The 18,786-nt window shown below is 37.0% G+C and overlaps 1 protein-coding gene and 1 pseudogene across 1 annotated transcript in view; one reads left to right on the forward strand and one right to left on the reverse strand.

Annotated features, from left to right (window-relative positions):
• DNAI3 (dynein axonemal intermediate chain 3) overlaps positions 1–18,786 on the reverse strand; it is a 139,425-nt gene that overhangs the window by 21,326 nt on the left and 99,313 nt on the right. The window contains 5 exon segments of the mRNA XM_001366304.5: positions 1,800–1,863; positions 4,811–4,938; positions 8,478–8,565; positions 11,778–11,919; positions 16,240–16,313. Of these exon segments, the coding sequence (XP_001366341.2) occupies positions 1,800–1,863; positions 4,811–4,938; positions 8,478–8,565; positions 11,778–11,919; positions 16,240–16,313 (496 nt within the window).
• LOC100618984 (voltage-dependent anion-selective channel protein 3-like) lies at positions 13,756–14,643 on the forward strand (annotated as a pseudogene).

Below are 18,786 nucleotides of genomic sequence, written 5' to 3' on the forward strand. Positions count from 1 at the left end.
TGTTCAACGTTGTTCTCTTGTCCCCTGATGGCAAGAGATAAACTGTGAAGCGCACAAGCTTCCTTTGTGAACCCAAACTAAATTGATTTTCTTATAAAATTCATAAACCAGTTCCCTCAACAATGCTCTATGAAGGCAGGAATTTCATTTAATTAACCCCTGCATCCCCACCTTTCAAGGGGTTTTTCGAATGGTGTGCTGCATGCGGTAGCTTCTTAATAAACTATTGTTACTCATCATGGTACTGGGAGACAAGTTCCTAAAGAAGGCTATTCCTATTTTTAATTTGCATCAGAAAATTAAGGCTGTATTGGCACATCAATGGAAGAGTCCTAGTGCAACGATTCAGAACTCACAGCTTTAACTTACCAGGACTGTGTCTGTGTCACTGTCATTGAAATAATTAAAAATCAGGTAAAATAATAAAATAATATTTGTAAAGCACTTTGCAAACATTAGAGTCCTTAATGATCTCCACTCCAAATCTCTTTTACAGGAAAATCATCCCCTCTTCTTTTGTTTTTTAACCCTTACTTTCTCTCCTAGTAACATCTCCAGATAGAAGGGCAAGAGCTAGACAAACAGGATTGAGTTGCCCAAGGTCACACAGCTAAGAAGTGTGTGAGGTCAAATTTGAACCCAGATCCTCCTGCCTCCAAGCCTGGTGCTCTATCCACTGTGCAAACCTGCCTTTTTTTTTTTTCCAAATGATCCTTCTTATTATGTGATTTCTAAGACCTTTACTATTTCCTGGCTACTTTGCCATGTTCCGTACAAGCCTCAGTTTGCCAGAGTTCTTCCTAAAACTTGGTACTGGAAATAGAACACAGTAACACAGTGCAGTTTTATCAGAGGGACTATGCCCTCCCTAGCCTTGGACACTAGACTTGTCTGAATGCAACCCAACCAAGACTGCTTTCACTCTCTTGGCTGCTACATCAGATACAGACTCATATCGACTAAAATACCTGGGACTTTTTTCAGACAAACTCTGGTCTCGTCACCCTCCTTGACACCCCCCCCTCCATCTTGTTTTGGTGAAGATGATTTTTTGAACCCAGGGATGAAGGTTGACATTTATCCCTCTCAGATTTCTACTTATTAGATTTGACCCAATGCACTTGCCTTTTGAACTGTTCGGATTCTGTATTTTAAAAAAGAAGAAAAGATATTTTTTTATTTTGGTTTTGTCATTGCATATGGTAGCCATCAGTGGGGTCCTACCTGTGCCAATGTGATGAGCGCATCATCTGTGCCTTTATCCACATCATTGACATACACATTAAATAATGCAGGGCCCAAGCACAGATTCCACACACACAGAGGGCAACCCATTATTAAACTTAGTGGATGACCATTGAGAGTTGTTGTTGCCAAATTCATCAATTAGGTGATGCTCTTGGGTAGACCAGTATCACTGGGCCATATTGAAACCTCTCCAGCATGATGGGAATCTTCAGGCTATGATGCTGGAATCTGAGTTTGTTAGCATTGAAAGCCAGACTCTCCTCATCGGGAGGAAGCTCTCAACCGAGGACTTTAGTGGAGACCTGGAGCCCCTGGGACAGACATTTTATATTGACTCATCCAGTCTGTCCAATTGGATGTTTTTTCACTGCTAATATATATTTTTTTAACAAACTGACAAGATCTGCCCATCATTTCCACATTAGACAGACATAACTCATCCCAATTAGCAAGACCTCCTCTGAGGTAACCTGAGTTTCTCGATTCCTCTTTTAGAGGAATGAAACAAATGAGGCAATTTTATGAAGCGGGCAACCGCTGCTGCAACTTACTCATTAATCTTCCAGAATCATGATCTCTTTCCAGCTTCCAATCCAAGTATATCACTTCCCCTTCCTAAAGTATTAAATAAATCTCATGAGTATAATGATAGCATAATGAAAAGATAAAAGCAATGCTCTTTGACAACAATGACATTTGTCATAATAAGACCCCCCACCATGAATTTAATGAAAAGCTAATTAATATATTTGGAAAAACAGTTAGACATCATTTAATAACTTAGACCTTCTTTCAAATGGTTGATTAACTGGATTTTTAATTCTTCAACAAGTTTATCTCTCTCTCTCTCTCTCTCTCTCTCTCTCTCTCTCTCTCTCTCTCTCTCTCTCATCTATCTATCCTTCTATCTGTCTATCTATCTATCTATCTATCTATCTATCTATCTATCTATCTATCCATTACCCAGGCAATACATTCAAAAACTGAGCAACCTCCCAAATGTGTGCTTGGATTTTTAGACAATTCAGGGAAATGGGGAGGTTGAGTTTTTTTCCTCTTGATTCATATCCAGATAATTGCCCCAGTTCTTTACTCCATTTTAATTTGACAGGTATTCTGTTAGCAAACAATGGCAAACTTCTGAATAAAAATGGAAAATATGGATGTTTTATAACTTCCAGATATTTATTCTTTGAATAGACAAAAGCAAGAGAATGATAAATGGACTGGGAGTTAAGTTAGCTGGGGTTAGTTTCATGGCCTGACAGAAAGAGCCTTGAACTTGAGGTCAGGAGATGCCAGGTTCAAATCTCAAGGTGGGAAGAAAGTGGTTGTGTGACCATTTTCAGGTAAGATAATAAATGTTGAGCCCTTTGGAAACCTTAAAGGGTATATATATATATATATATATATTAGCTTTTATGATCAGCATTTTTCTTCTGTAGCTAATGGAATTCTTGCTCAAATATGTGGACTAGATCTGGAAGATCCCATCCAACTCTGATGTTTTGTGATCCAAGGGTCACCGCAGAATATTCTCTTACCCTCTCTCTGCTATAGTTTCTTTGTCTAAAGGTAGTGTGGTATAGGGGAAAGAGTTTTGGACCCTGTGCCAGAAGACCTGGGTTGAAATCCAACTCAGATCCTTTCCTAGTTGTGTGAAGAAGAGATTCAGTGATGGTTAAGGTCTCTTAGCTTTGAATGTATGGTTCCATATTTTGTTAGCTGGAGTAATGTCCTCATTAGGTTGCAGTAATGGCCCCATAATATAAGGTATACAAAAAATTGTATGCACCAATCATAAAGCACATTATTAACACCAGTTCTTTTTTTTTTATTTAGCACCAGTTCTTAATACGGGTGTCCCTTCTTCCCCACTTCACAGAGTAGGGCTGTGACATCCCCTTGATCTGAAAAATCCACATAAAGTTTTTTGGCTTTCACATTTGTTTTATAAACTAACTTTTGTCTTATTTTAATTTTAAAAAATAAATTGATTATGGTATTAAAAGATAAAATTTGTTAATATTTCAAAATACCATACATATATTTTATTTTATGCATTTCTGGATTTCTAAACTTGTGTCATCTGTTGTCCTTTGTCTATGGCTTCTACACATTTCCCCCTCAAATTCCCCTTTAATTTCTTATGCCGACTTGCAATATATAAAAACCGTGGAGATTCGGAAGGGATGCCTGTATTCTAGAGACGCCTCTACCATTAACTAGTGACCTGACACTTAACATCTCTGAGTGCCATCGCTGTTCAGCGAAGAGACTGGATTAGAGATAATCTCCAAAATTAACATTTTTAATTCTGTAGATATTCTAGTGTCTGAATGAATTTTTCAGTTTATATCAATTAATACCGAGTAAGTTTCTCTGTTAGTTTTTTAAAATGGGGGCAGGTTACATAGTTTGGGGTTAAAAAGAAATCCCAAATAATAATTTTTTTAAAAATTTAGGACAGAAGTTAAAACTTTTTAAATATTGAGGACCCAGAAAATTTTAAGGAGATATCAGAGACCCACAGCCTAAAGAGCTAGAGGAGAAAGGGGTAGGTAATTGGGGCAGTTAGATGGCCAAGTGGATAGCTTGTTAGTCCCAGAATCAGGAAGATGAGTTCAAATTCACCTTCAGCCATTTACTTAAATGGATGACCCTCGGCAGCTTAAATTCTTATCAATCTTGGTTTCCTCATCAGTAAAATAAGGATTAAAATAGCCCTTATTAAAGGGGTGTTGAGAGAATCCAATGAGATTGCTCATATAAAGTGCTAAAGAAATGATACTAGAACTTTGAATAAAGACTGTCTGTGAGAGTCCTACTTGGGAGGGTTTCTTTTTGCTTTAGGTTTTAACTGGAGCCTACTAACTGCCACAAAGGTAAATGAGTTGAGTTGGGTGTAGTTATTATTAGTGAAATTTTCCTGCATTTATGTCTGCTTTCCTGAGTCGGTTTAGCTCTCCAAGGACAAGGACTGTGCCACAGACTTTGTATCAGTAGCTAGCACAGTGCTATACATGTAGAAGGGGCTTCATAAATATGGCACTTGATGAATGGCCAAGATAGCCACAAATGGCACACTTTGTGGTCTTTTTTTTTTTTTGGATGTTCCAAAACAAACTCTTAGGCTAGGGAGAACAATACAATGTGTTTTAAAAAAAATCTTGTGGAATATTTGTCTTGATAAATCAGAAAAACAGCCCCCTCAAAAAAGCTTCTAAAGAATTAGACACGTTTAAAATATTAAAAGTTTATAGATGGGGTAATTAGGTAACACAATGGATAGAGTGCCAGGCTTGGTGATGGGAGATGCTGAATTCAAATCTGGACACAGACACGTCCTAGCTGTGTGACCCTGGGCAAGTCACTTAACCCTGTTTACCTAGCCCTTACTGTTCTTCTGCCTTAGAATTGATACTAAGACAAAAAGTAAGGGTTTAAAGAATAAAACTGAATAGGTAGGAAAATGGCAACTTCCTTCGCCAAACAACAACAACAACAAAAAACAAATATAGTTTGTGTCCTCTTCTTCTTACAGGATTAAATTTCAACTTACCCCTGTACCAATAAAGAACTTTGTGTCATAATCCTCTATCGGCCTGAGAGTTAAGCTTAATCCATATTCCAAGTTGTGGTAGGGGTCCGATCCTGCAAGCTGGGCTTTCAGCTGGAGTGTCTGTATATCTTTCAAAAAAAGTTTAGATAGAAGAAACACATCGTAATGGTTAAAAAGACTGGTCACAAGACAAGGCTCTTCAAATGACCTTATTCCTCATCAAGCACAAATCAGGGCAGTTATTTTTTTATTAGGATATTTTATTTTTATCTATTACATGTAATAACAAATTTCCATATAAGTTTTCTGAAGTTATATGGTCCAAATTGTTCCCCTCCTTCCTTCCCTTCCCCCTCCCAGAGCTGGCAAGCAATTCGATCTGGGTTATATGTGTTTTATCATGCGAAACACATTTCCATAGTGTTCATTTTTTTTTAAACCCTTACCTTCTGTCTTGGAATCAATACTGTGTATTGGTTCTAAGGCAGAAGAGTGGTAAGGGCTAGGCAATGGAGGTTAAGTGACTTGCCCAGGGTCACACAGCTGGGAAGTGTCTGAGGTCAGATTTGAACCTAGGACCTCCCATCTCTGGGCCTGACTCTCAATCCACTGAGCTATCTAGCTGCCCCCAATATTGTTCATTTTTGTAAGAGAAATGTTTCCTACCTTCCTCACTAACATAATTAGTATCTCCTAGTATACTTAATAAAGCTGATCCAACCCAAAGTAAAAATTTATCTTTAGGACAAAGAACAGCACTAGTCAATCAGTCAGCAAGCATTTATTAGGCTCCAACTATGTGCTAGTTACTGTGTCAGATCTGATACTGTAAAAGAGAGAATCTGCAGTGCATGTAATATTCATAGGCTTTCATTCACAAGGACTGCTTTTGATTTCTTCTTGGGCTATTTGTGTTGCTTCTTTTGACTAGGACTTTTTTTTTTCAGATGTCATCTGTATATATCTTCACCAATGACATGATTATATTGTTGTGTCTAGTGAGGTATCTGAAACTATGAAGTAAGATCTTCATAGTATACCCTCTCTCTCTTCCTTCCCCTGGTAGAGACTGTTTTAGGATGAAGGTTGAGAGATATGGATAACCTTTTTCAGTTCTCATCTATAACTTGCTGTTAAAGTCTTTGATAACAAATTCAACCAATGTGAATCCATGCTTCCATAACATTCTAGGTGTTTGTGTCTGTCCTAGTCATGAAGTTGGAGTTTTATGCTACAAGTTTAGGAATGTTCTTATTTTTGAATTACTTGTTCTTCTTTTGCTGGAATAACTTATTTTCTATGCTACCCTAAGACTAGTCTTCATTCTCATAAGGTTTTGTGTTGTATGTTACCCTATGGAACTCCAACAAATCTTGGTTTCACTGTTACAGCATGAATGGTACTTGTCATGTTTTTTAAGTCAGAGAATGGAAGTGAAATTGTGTATCTATCTCTCCTCCTCCAGTTCTTTAATATGTTCCTTGATATCCACCTTCCCATTCAAAATCTGTATCTATAAAAACTATGTTCATGTAAATCCCTTACCTAAACCATTTTCCTATACCAATCTTAGCATAGATCTAGGTAGACAAGAATAGCTAAGATAAGCTAGGATTTTTGTTGTTTTGGGAAGGTAAAGGTATATTTAAGATAGTACAGAATTAATAATACATAGATAGAATTATATAAAAGGTAAGTTCATTAAAATTTGCAGGTGCAAATTTTTTTTAAAAGACAAAAAAGGGAGGAATTGTAAAAGAGAGAATCTGCAATGCATGCAAAGGACATTATCTGTCAATCTAAACATAACGTTCCATTGTAATATTCCCAGGAGAAACAGTTGGGGGAGCCAAGCCAGCAACTGAACTGAGGGACTTGCCTTTGGGGCTAGGTGGAGAGGCTTCTGACTGGACTCCTCTTAGCTTCTGTCCTAAGTTGGGGAGACTTGCTTTTGGAGCCAGGCTAAGAAGCTTCTGACCCCTCTTAGCTTCTGACCTGAGGCTGAGAGACCCTGGTGACTTCTGGAGTAGGGGGAGAAGCTTTTGAAATAACTTTTGTCTAGTGTGGCTGAGAGTGGTGGCTGAACCTGAAGAACTAACTGTGTCTCTGGACTTAGATTAATCAAGCTGAGATTATCTGGCTGTCTGGTTAAAAGAAGGAGGAAGAAAGTATTTGTCCTCCAAACTCTGTCCCTCTGTCACAGTTGTGATAGAACTGCCATTTTACCAATACCCACCTAACTCCTTGTATAGATTAGGGAAACCCCCATCCCTCTTACCTCATCCTCCATCCTGACCTGTCTTCCTCAATAAACCTCCTTACTTGAGAGAAAGAGAACAAGAGTATCTTCTCTAAACTTCACAGTTCATCTTGAGTTACATAGAATATGGCTGACTAAAAGGGGAGAGGGGAAAGGAGGCAGGAGGGAGTGGGTGGAAAATGGGTGGCATTTTGAGGGAGGAAGTAGGCAATAACTTGATCCATTAGCCATCCAGGATAATCAATAGAAACATCAGTATCCCCTTTATTACAATAGAAACCCTCTAGTAGCCATTTATTACAATACATTTCAGAGAATTCCTTATATCAATACAGTTTGGAAAGCATGTATAATTTGTTGCCAGTGGCTCAGAACAGTTCAATAATATACTTGTGGTCACATAGCTAGCATGTGCCAGGGGTAGAATTTGAACCCAACTCTTCCTTACCTGAAGTCCTGTTCACTATTCATTGTTCCATACTTCCTCTCAGTGGTTGCCTGATATATATTTTTACATATTTAAGTTTTTTAACCCTAGGACCTTCAGACCTGTTTTCAGACATTTCCTAGCTGTGTGACCCTGGACAAATCACTTAACTCTAGTTGCTTAGCCTTTACCACTCTTCTGCCTTAAAACTGATCACTTCTAAGACAGAAGCTAAGAGTATAAAAAGAAAAAGCTTAGGATCTCTGCGTACCAAAAATATGATAGCAGCAGTCATTGTTTTTCTGTCTGTTGCCTTCTTACCCTTTGGGGAACAGGAGAATTGAACTTAGTCTCTTTTCATTGTTTATCTAACAAAATCACCAATTAAAAAAATAAAAAAATCTGATCAGACTGAAACTGACATGTCATTTCATGTTTTTTAGAAACTGTTTTTGTAAACTTTTCTTTTAGAAACTCGGTCCCAACTTTTTATGTAGACTTTTCTATCATGGTGGTCCCTACTTCTGAAAGCTCCATTTTTATGATTTCAACTTTGATTTTCTTCTAATTAGGATAGTGTTTATTTGGGTGAAGTTTATAAACAAAAACAGTTTGCTTAGATAATGGCAGCACTAAAAGCATTCATTCAAGAACTTTTTACTGTGTAGAAAAAAATGATGATCAGGTTATTAAAAATAACAAAACTTGGAAAGACCTGCACAAAATAATGAAGAGTGAAACAAATAGAACAAAGAGAACATCACATGCAACTACAAAATTAATATTTGAAGAATGACTCATGAATGTCTATCTTCAGAGAAAAACTAATAAAAAGAAACATGAAAGACGTAATTTATATATTATATATGGGTTTTTTTTTCAGGTGATGCCTTTTGTGGCTTGGGGAAGGAAGAGATGGGATACTTGGGAATAAATTCTATTTTAAAAAAAGAACCTTTATAGAGAGGATGGGTTGTTACCTTTAGTAGCATAGTGGAGATAGTCATCTCTCAAACTGACTTTCACTGGGCAATAGTCTAAAGTTGTGCCACTTTTATTCAAGGATATCTTTTTGAGGAGAAAACAAAAAAATTAAATTCTCATTACATTTACTTAAATTACTCTTGAAAATAGTTCTTTTTTATATTTATATTTAATTTAATTTTTTCTCAATTGCTTGTAACAAAAATTTTTAACATTCATTTAAAAAAAATTTTGAGTTCCACATTCTCTCCCTTTCTTCCTTCCCTTCCTCCTTCAGTCCTTGAAAAGGGAGATAACTTGACACTAATTAGCCATGTTGCAAAAGAAAATGCAGACCAAAAAAAACCCCAAGAATAATAAAGACTGTTTTAAAAAAAAGCATGCTTCAATCTGAATTCAGACTCCATTGGTTCTTTCTCTGGAGGTGGATAGCATTTTTCATTATAAGTCCCTCATAATTGTCTTGAATCACTTATTATATTGCTGAGAATAGTAAGTCATTCACAGCTGATCATTATACACTATTACTATTACTGTGTAAATGTTCTCCTAGTTCGCTCACTTCACTTTGCATCTGTTCAGGTAGGTCTTCCCAGGATTTTCTGAAATCCTCCTGCTCATCATTTGTTAGAGCATGATAGTATTCTAATCTAATCATCTACCACAATTTGTTCAGCTGTTCCTCAATAGATGGGCATCCCCTCAATTTCCAATTCTTTGCCACTACAAAAAGAGCTGCTATAAATATTTTTGTACATTTAGGCCCTTTTCCTTATTCCTTGATCTCTTTAGGGTACAGACTTAGTAGTAGTATTTCTGGATCAAAGAATATGCACAGTTTTATAGCCCTTTGGACATAGTTCCAAATTGATATCCAGAATGACTGGATCATCTCACAGCTCCACCAACAGTGCCTCAATGTCCCAATATTTCCACATCTCCTCCAACATTTGCTACTTTTCTTTTCTGTCCCAAGATAATTCTGAAGCACTTATAATGAAAAATGCTAACCATCTCCAGAGAAAGAACTGATGGAATCTGAATGCAGATTGAAGCATGCTATTTTTCACTTTATTTTTAATGGGGTTTTTTTTGGTCTGTGTTTTTTTTCACAACATGATTAATATGGAAATATGTTTTGCATGACTACATATGTATAGCAAATTGCTCACTGTCTTAAAGAAGAAGGAGGGGAGAGAAAGAAAAATGAGGAAAAGGAGGGAGAGAATTTGGAACTCAAAAAAGTTTTAAATGAATATTCAAAAGTTTTTATCCATGCAAATTGGGGAAAATAAAATATTATTCAAGCAGGGGGAAATTGAATGAATAGTTGAGAAATGAAGCCTTTATCAGAGAAACTTGCTAATAAAATTTGCCCCCAATTTCCTGCTTATTTCTAATCTTAGCTACATTGGTTTTGTTTGTAAAAGCTTTTTAATTTGATGTCATCAAAATTATCCATTTTACATCCCATACGGCTCTCTATCTCTTTTTTGGTCATAAGTTCTTCCCTTATCCATAGGTCTGGCAAATAAAATATTTCAGGCTGAAAAGAACTCCTACTCTTTTTACATAATACAACCACTTCTTGAATGAGAATTTCCTATCTTTAAAGCATCCTGTCTAGGAATCTCCCCCTAACACACACACACACACACACACACACACACACACACACACACACACACACACACACACACACACACACACGGCTGCCTAGCTTTCTCTTTGACTTCTGACTCTGCTCATGACAGCAGCCCAGATGTCCTGGTACTTAGCACTGGAAATTGTTTCACCCAACATTCCTTGCCCATAGGTCCTTTTCCCCACTTCCATCAAGGTCATCTGCTCCCCTCCCTCTGTCCTTTGCCACTTAATCATAGCTCATTTCTTTTGACTTAAGTCTTTGTCTTCCTTATAGAGGTTCATCATCTTTAATTCGAACTTTAATATTTAATTTTAAACAGATTTTCATCTTTAACTTTCTCAGTTACCTTAAGAAAATCTGTTTGTCTGAATCTTTCCATGGCAAGCTCCCTTTCACCATTAGGAAAGCATTAATGGAGGCGCTCCTTCTTAGGCCCTTCAGAATGCCCAGAAATCTTTTTTGTAATTTCCAGTTTCCTCCTGACCTCATTAAAGCTACTTTCCCTCAAGCACCAAATTCCAAGGCAACTCAGAAATCCATTTTTAAAAATTAAATTACATTGTTTTCTATTTTGCTTAGTAGTGTTACAACATTGTTTTCTACAACCATCCTTGCATATATATGACACTTTGGGTTCATTATTGGCTAAATAAGTTTTTGCCAAGTGAGAGTTTTTTATGACATTGTTTCTATGGGAATGCAGGTCTGAAGTACACACACTGACTAGCAAATGGACTTTTCTGATACAATTTGCTTATAAAAATAGGATCTAAGAAGTAGGAGTTAGCTCAGCTATCTTGGAACCTAGCTGAGCGAGTTGAGCAAGAATTTCCCCCCTACAACATACCGGACAAATGATCAGACCTCCAGAGAGAGATCCCATCACCTCCCAAGACAGCCCATGCCACTTTCAGATAGTTGTACTGATTGGATCATTGACCCTCATAGTGAGCAAAAGCCTGTTTGTTTGCTCCTTCCACCCCTTGTTCTTAGCTCAGGCTTCCATGGCCCCACAGAGAAGACTATTCCCTTTCCCCCATGGCAAACTTTCAAATAATTAATGATACCCAAGGGGTTTTCTTCTGCTAGTTGCATACCTCTCACATTGGGGATCAGCTTTATAAGCAATTGTTTCCTTGTCTTCATTCTATGCTAACACATTAGATGATCCCTCTATCTTCTTCTTTTTTTTTTTTAAACCCTTACCTTCCATCTTGGAGTCAATACTGTTTATTGGCTCCAAGGCAGAAGAGTGGTAAGGGCTAGGCAATGGGGGTCAAGTGACTTGCCCAGGGTCACCCAGCTGGGAAGTGTCTGAGGTCAGATTTGAACCTAGGACCTCCCGTCCTCTATCTTCTTTTGAAACATGTTCCATGCCTTTGTTGTCCTAAGCTATCTTAACTTTTAGTTAATCTCCATTGTCTATTTGAGTCAGTGTTGTGTCAACCAGCCCAAGTCAGGAACCTCTTCTGACTCATGCTGTCTACGTGGCCCTGAACAAGTCACAAAATCCTCTGACTGCCCCAGAGCTGGTGAACTCCCTTCACTGATGGAATCACAGGTTTGAATTCTTCCACCTCCACAAAAAAATATTTTATAGGATGTATATAATTAAAGTGGAAGGATTTTTTTCTTCCATAAAACCAACCTTAAGAAGAGGTTTCCAAGAGAGATCTAAGTGTAAAAAAGTAAGAGGCACATCCTTAGGAACCTCAATGACTTCTTCTTTTTTTTTCTCAGGTGTTACTGGTGGAGGCCTTGTTGGTCTGATATCCCAGAAGTATATTGTGCTAGTGATGGGAAAACATACAAGTTTATTTTCTACTAAAAAAATTATTATGAACGTAAACATCCAAAACCACAACCATTTCAATTTGCAAAGAATAGATAATTGTTTATGAAACTTCTGCTGTGTATACTTTCTTTTAAAGTTTACATTAAATTTAATAAGGTAGTCTATATCCCCCTCTAAGCTTCCTTTTCTCCTCTTCTGTATATTTTTACATATTTCATTAATATTTCCTTTCTTTTCTCTTTTTCTTGTGTCACTGCATCTCCAAGCCCTTTTTTGAAATTAATAAACATAGCCAAGTAAAAAGAAATCAACACATTGACTCTGTCTGAAAATGTATGTCTCATTCTGCACTTCAGATCCATCTTTGCCAAAAGGTTGCCAAATGAAGCATGCTTCATTGTCAGTTTTCTAAATGTATCATGTGCTACTTGGTTAATCAGATCTTTAAAGTTGTTCAAAGAGACATGAAAGAGTAAGGATAAGTACTTCAATTATTCCGATATCTGCTAGAGCTCTCTTCCTAACAAAAGAAGAGGATCCAATAACTTCTCAGCTTCCTTTAATGATCATTCCATCCTTCAAAGTGTAGAAGAACCAACAAAGAGAAATACTATTCCAAATCTTATTCTCGATAATAAGTGGACAATGTTTCCTATGATAAAAATGATAGAAACCTTTGGAGAGAAGTAACCACTTCCTTCTAAGTTCTCATGATAGAGGAGAAGAAATCTGTCAGAAAAAAAACGTGAAAAGACTTACATGAACTGAAGCAAAGTAAAGTAAGCAGAGGCAGAAGAATATTGTACATAGTAACAACAATATTTTTTGATGAATAACTGTGAATGATCTAGTTATTCTCAACAAAGCAGTGATTTAACACAATCCCAGAGACTCATGATGAAAAATGTCCTCTGCCTTCTGAGAAAGAACTACTACTTCCTTCATCTTCCTCATCTTCCAAATCTTTTCTTTCTTTCTTTCTTTCTTTCTTTCTTTCTTTCTTTCTTTCTTTCTTTCTTTCTTTCTTTCTTTCTTTCTTTCTTTCTTTCTTTCTTTCTTTCTTTCTTTCTTTCTTTCTTTCTTTCTTTCTTTCTTTCTTTCTTTCTTTCTTTCTTCCTTCCTTTCTTTCTTCCTTCCTTTCTTTCTTTCTTTCTTCCTTTCTTCCTTTCTTTCTTTCTTCCTTTCTTTCTTTCTTCCTTTCTTTCTTTCTTCCTTCCTTTCTTCCTTCCTTCCTTTCTTTCTTCCTTCCTTTCTTTCTTTCTTCCTTTCTTTCTTCCTTCCTTCCTTCCTTCCTTCCTTCCTTCCTTCCTTCCTTCCTTCCTTCCTTTCTTTCTTTCTTTCTTTCTTTCTTTCTTTCTTTCTTTCTTTCTTTCTTTCTTTCTTTCTTTCTTTCTTTCTCTCTTTCTCTCTTTCTCTCTTTCTCTCTTTCTCTCTTTCTCTCTTTCTCTCTTTCTCTCTTTCTCTCTTTCTCTCTTTCTCTCTTTCTCTCTTTCTCTCTTTCTTTCTTTCTTTCTTTCTTTCTTCTTCCTCTTCTTCCTCTTCTTCCTCCTCCTCTTCCTCTTCCTCTTCCTCCTCCTCCTCCTTCTTCTTTTCTTCTTCTTCCTTTTCTCCTTTTCCTCTTCTTCCTTCTCCCCTTTCTCCTCCTCCCCCTCTTTCTCCCTCCTCCTTTTTCTCCTCTTTTCTCCTTCTTCTTCTCACTTGAGATCCCTTCCACCAAACAACTAATATGGAAATCTATTTTACATAATCTCACATGTAAAATTGACATCAGATTGGAAAGAGGGAGGGTCAGAAGAAAGGAAAAGGGTGGAGAAGACCTTTAGCTTTGCCCCGGTGAAGAGAGAGTGGCTCCTCAGTCAGAGATGAAATGTGTACCACACCAACTTACTGTGACCTAGGAAAGGCTGCCAAGGATGTCTTCAACAAAGGATATGGGTTTGGTATAGTTAAAATAGATCTTAGAACCAAGACTTCCAGTGGAGTGGAATTTTCCACATCTGGTCATTCATATACTGATACAGGGAAAGCTTCAGGTAACTTGGAAACAAAGTACAAGATCTAGGACTACGGACTTACCTTCATTCAAAAATGGAACACAGACGGTGGTTTGAAGCTGATTCTTGACACGATATATGTGCCAAATACAGGCAAGAAGAGTGGCAAATTAAAGGCCTTCTATAGATGAGACTGTTTCAGTCTTGGTGGAAATGTTGATAGTGATTTCTCTGGACTGGCCATCTATGGCTGGTCTGTATTGGCGTATGAAGGATGGCTTGCTGGCTATCATATGGGTTTTGATACAGCCAAATCTAAATGATCTCAGAATAATTTTGCCCTGGGTTATAAAGGTGCTGACTTCCAGCTGTCTACACATGGGAGTGATGGCACTGAATTTGGGGGGTTGATCTACCAAAAAGTTAATGAGAAGACTGAAACTTCAATAAATCCTGCTTAGACAGCTGGCAGTAGCAACACCCATTTGGCATTGCTGCTAAGTATAAGCTGGATCACAAAACTTCTCTATCTGGTAAAGTGAATAATGTCAGCCTTACCGTACTTGGTTATACTCAGGCACTCTGAGCAGGTGTAAAATGAACACTGTTAGCTTTAATTGATGGAGAAAGCTTCATTGCAGGAGGTCATAAAGTTGGGTTAGGATTTGAATTGGAAGCTTAATATAGTTTTTTTTAAGTAAAGTATCAGATCTATCCCTGGAAATAAAGAGAAATGAACCCACTCTGTTTTGACCTTAATATGCTTCTGTAAAATTTCAACAATGTGAACTTTTTATTCTTTCAAAGAATTGTTGTAGCACCACCATGCTGAAGTCTAGAGTCTTTGTTTTTGTTTTTTAAACCCTTGCCTTCTGAAGTCTTGGAGTCAATACTGTGTATTGGCTCCAAGGCAGAAGGGTGGTGAGGACTAGGCAATGGGGGTTAAGCGACTTGCCCAGGGTCACACAGCTGGGAAGTGTCTGGGATCAGATTTGAACCCAGGACCTCCTGTCTCTAGGTCTGGTTCTCAATTCACTGAGCTATCTAGCTGCCCCCTATATATATATATATATAATTTATTTATTATTAATTATTATTATATATATAATATAATAATATAATTAATTTATTTAATATATATATATATTTAAAACACAAGTTTAACCTGAACTCCACTACTCAGAACCACCAATATATACCAAAAATATGAAGTTGGGAGGGAGCGAGCTGATATAATGGATGATGAGAGTCAGGATTCAGACAGGTCTGGAATACTAGGATGAATCTAATAAGAGCAGATTCAGTAGGGATGAATATAAGGTCTATTATTTGGCATGCAGAAAAGAAATTTTGTAACTACAAGATGAGGAAGGCATGTTTAAATAGCAGATTTTTTAAATAAATAGGATTTTTTGCTAAGTGCCTGAAAACTCATCATATTAATAATATTAATATATTTAAATATTATTTATTATTGATAATAGCTTACATTGTGTTAGACTTCCTGGTTTAGATATTATTTTGTTTCTATTGTCTTAATTGATTCTTTAAGTTAGGTGATCTTAAATTTAGAAGTCCTTAGAATTTTTTCTAGAATTCTAGATCTTCTAGAATTATAAGAATTTAGAATTTAGAAATTTTAAATATTTAGAAATAGAACAACGAGGGCAGCTCGGTAGCTAAGTGGATAGAGAGCCAGAGTTTGGAGAACCTGGGTTCAAATGTGACCTGAGATACTTCCTAGCTGGATGTCCCTGAGCAAGTCACTTAATTCCATTTGTCTCCCCTTTGCTCTTCTGTCTTAGAGTTGTTACTAAGACAGAAAGTAAGGGCTTAAAAAAAGAAATCCAATAACTGCTTTTAAGATATTTTATGAACAAGGGCACATATTTATTTCACTTGCAACAGAATGTAAATTATAGCGTGATTAACAACCCAGCAGCAAGTTATAATATTCTGCTTTTTCATTATTTAAAGCTAAGTTAATGCCATGCAGACTGTGCCTCTTTGAGGAAAAGTAAATGACAGGAGTGCTTATTAGATTTCCATTAGAGTTCCAAATGTTTTGTATAAGTATATGTGATTAAATATTTTTTAAAAGTAAATACCAGGGGGCAGCTGGGTAGCTCAGTAGATGGAGAGCCAGGACTAGAGACTGGAGGTCCTAGGTTCAAATCTGGCCTCAGACACTTCCCAGCTGTGTGACCCTGGGTAAGTCACTTGACCCCCATTGCCTAGCCCTTACCACTCTTCTGCCTTGGAGCCAATACACAGTATTGACTCCAAGACGGAAGGTAAGGGTTAAAAAAAAAAGTAAATACCAGTCTACTGAACACGTCACCAGCTGACAACATATTGCACTGCGATTCTCAAAAGCATGTCCCAATCTGTTGAGCTAAAAAAAAAAAGAAAAGAAAATTTTATTAGGAAAAATGACTTCTGAGAACAGCTATATTCCTAGCACAGTAACTGAGTTTAATATTATTATCATTGTTCAATCTTTTATAGTCGTGTTCGAGTCTTCTGGACTTCATTTGAAGTTTTCTTGGCAACAATGCTGGAATGATTGGTCATTTCCTTCCTGCTCAATTTACAGATGAGGAAATTGAGGCAAACAGGGTCACACAGCTAGTAAGTATCAGAGGCCAGATTCGAACTCAGAAAGAATTAAGTGATCATTTATTAGGAAATTCAGCCTGGCATCTCTCTTGCGAGCCCTTAAGTTACTATATTGGGCAAAAGAGGAGGATCAAAGAAGGGATGAACTCACACAAGGGGACCACAATGGCAAATGAATGGAGCTTAAAATAGAACCCAGTAGAACTGTCATCGATGTTTTTAAGTAGGCAGGCTCTGGTAAATGATAGACAGAATGACTGAGTCACCACCAGTGAGCATTGAAAGGCAACTAATAAATATTTGATTAAAAGGGGAACCAGGCCTAGAGATGGGAGGTCCTGGGTTCCAATCTGACCTTAGACACTGCCTGGCTGTGTGACCCTGGGCAAGTCACTTAACCCCCATTGCCTAGCCCTTGCTACTCTTCTGCCTTAGAACCAATACATAGCACTGATTCTAAGACAGAAGGTAAAGGTTAAAAAAAATGAAAGACCCCCAGCACTGCAGAAGAGGAAATGTTGACCTAGGACTCTTCATGTTACAAATCAATGAACTTGATGATTTGGATTCCTGACAAAATCTAGAATTTATCATTAAAGTGATTAGGAAAAGGAAGCATTCATCACAGTCACTACAGCTTTATCAAGAGCAGGTCATGCCAGAATAACGTCATTAGTATCTCTTAAGAGGCTGGTGGACTGGAGGCAATGCCATAGATGAAGCTTGCTTGCCTACACAAAGTGTGACAAAGTGGGAGAAGTTGTTCTGGAATAAAAGGACGTGTGTTCAAATCTTGCTTCTCATTCTTACTAGCTATTTTATTTTGATGGAGCCACTTAATCTTCCTTGGCTTCAGTGTCTCCATCTATGATCAAGTGCTTCAAAAGCATGATCAAAACTATGAAGACTTGGATAGAATGACCTGAGATCCATTTTTGCTCTATTTCAGCAAAGCAATTGGTCAATTTAAAAATTTAATTTAAAAATTAAAAATTTTTAAATTTTAATTAAATTTTAATTTAAAAATCCCCCAGTCAATTTTTGTGGACAAGATGGAGAGTGAGCATTTAACACACAATGAATGGAGTTAGGTAGATCCAGATCTGGCTCAATATCCAGACTTAAAATTATTAATGTTTCAATCATTAATGGTTCATGGTTTCAATTAGTAATCAGGATTGTGTTCACCTGGCAGAGTTTGGGGACAGAAATCCTCTGGAGGAATCTGTGTTGGACCCTGTGATGTGTGACATTTTTTTTGTCAATAACTTCAATGAAAACGCAGAGATTGCCTGTCGGGTATGTGAGTGACACAAAACTAGAAAGGACTGCAAATTCATTTTATCATAGAACCAGGATCTCAAAAGATTTTAACAGAGGAGGATCTGTCAGAGATTAGGGATGGAGACTGGAATTGCCATTTAACTGATGCAGGGAACTCCTGAATGAATCATTTTTCCCTTTACCAATAATTCAGGTTAGTATTGTCTCTGGAGATCACAGCATTGCCCAAAGTACTGAGAAATGAGGTGACTTGCCTAGCTCAATTGAGATAATATAGGTAAAATAATATATAAATTGGGGAATTCGATCCAACAGCCAGTAGGTGTCAGATAAAATGTTGGGTCAAATCTAAGATAAAATATAATGGGGATAAAGTGAAAAGGATGATATTTGGGTTAAAGACATCAACTCTACAAGATGAGAAAGGTTAGGGTGGATTTGGGTTCATCGAATACCTGTCAAAGAGGTAGAGGGGAAGAGATGTGATAAAGAAGAGGCAGCTGGGGCTAAATAAATGAATGAATGAATGAATACACACACACACATATAGCTACAGAAAGCCTAATCTCAGTGAATAGGTAGAATATTCGAATTAGAGTTCATATGTTCTAGGCTTCGATACTATTCTGATTTCATAGAATCTCAGAGTTGGGACTTCACAAGTCATCCGACTCATCCTCACAAGAATCCCAGCAACAAACAAAAGATTTATGACCTTGCTTATTAATAAATGCTGAATAAAATTGCATGATGTTAATGTTGTCATTACACAGTAGAGCTGTAGATGTTTTTAAAGGCATAAAAAAGTGAATCACAAAAGCATGATTCTTTTGACATTTAAAAAAGTCCAATTAGAGTGAAAATGATTTAAGATTAAAAAATTCTCATTAAAAATGTAATATTACAAAGCTAAAATATTTCCATGAGAAAAAGTTTAGGGAGAAAAACATAAAAAAAAGAAGTTT

The sequence above is a fragment of the Monodelphis domestica genome, chromosome 2 (assembly GCF_027887165.1).
Source record: "Monodelphis domestica isolate mMonDom1 chromosome 2, mMonDom1.pri, whole genome shotgun sequence".
Classification (NCBI taxonomy): Eukaryota; Metazoa; Chordata; class Mammalia; order Didelphimorphia; family Didelphidae; genus Monodelphis; species Monodelphis domestica.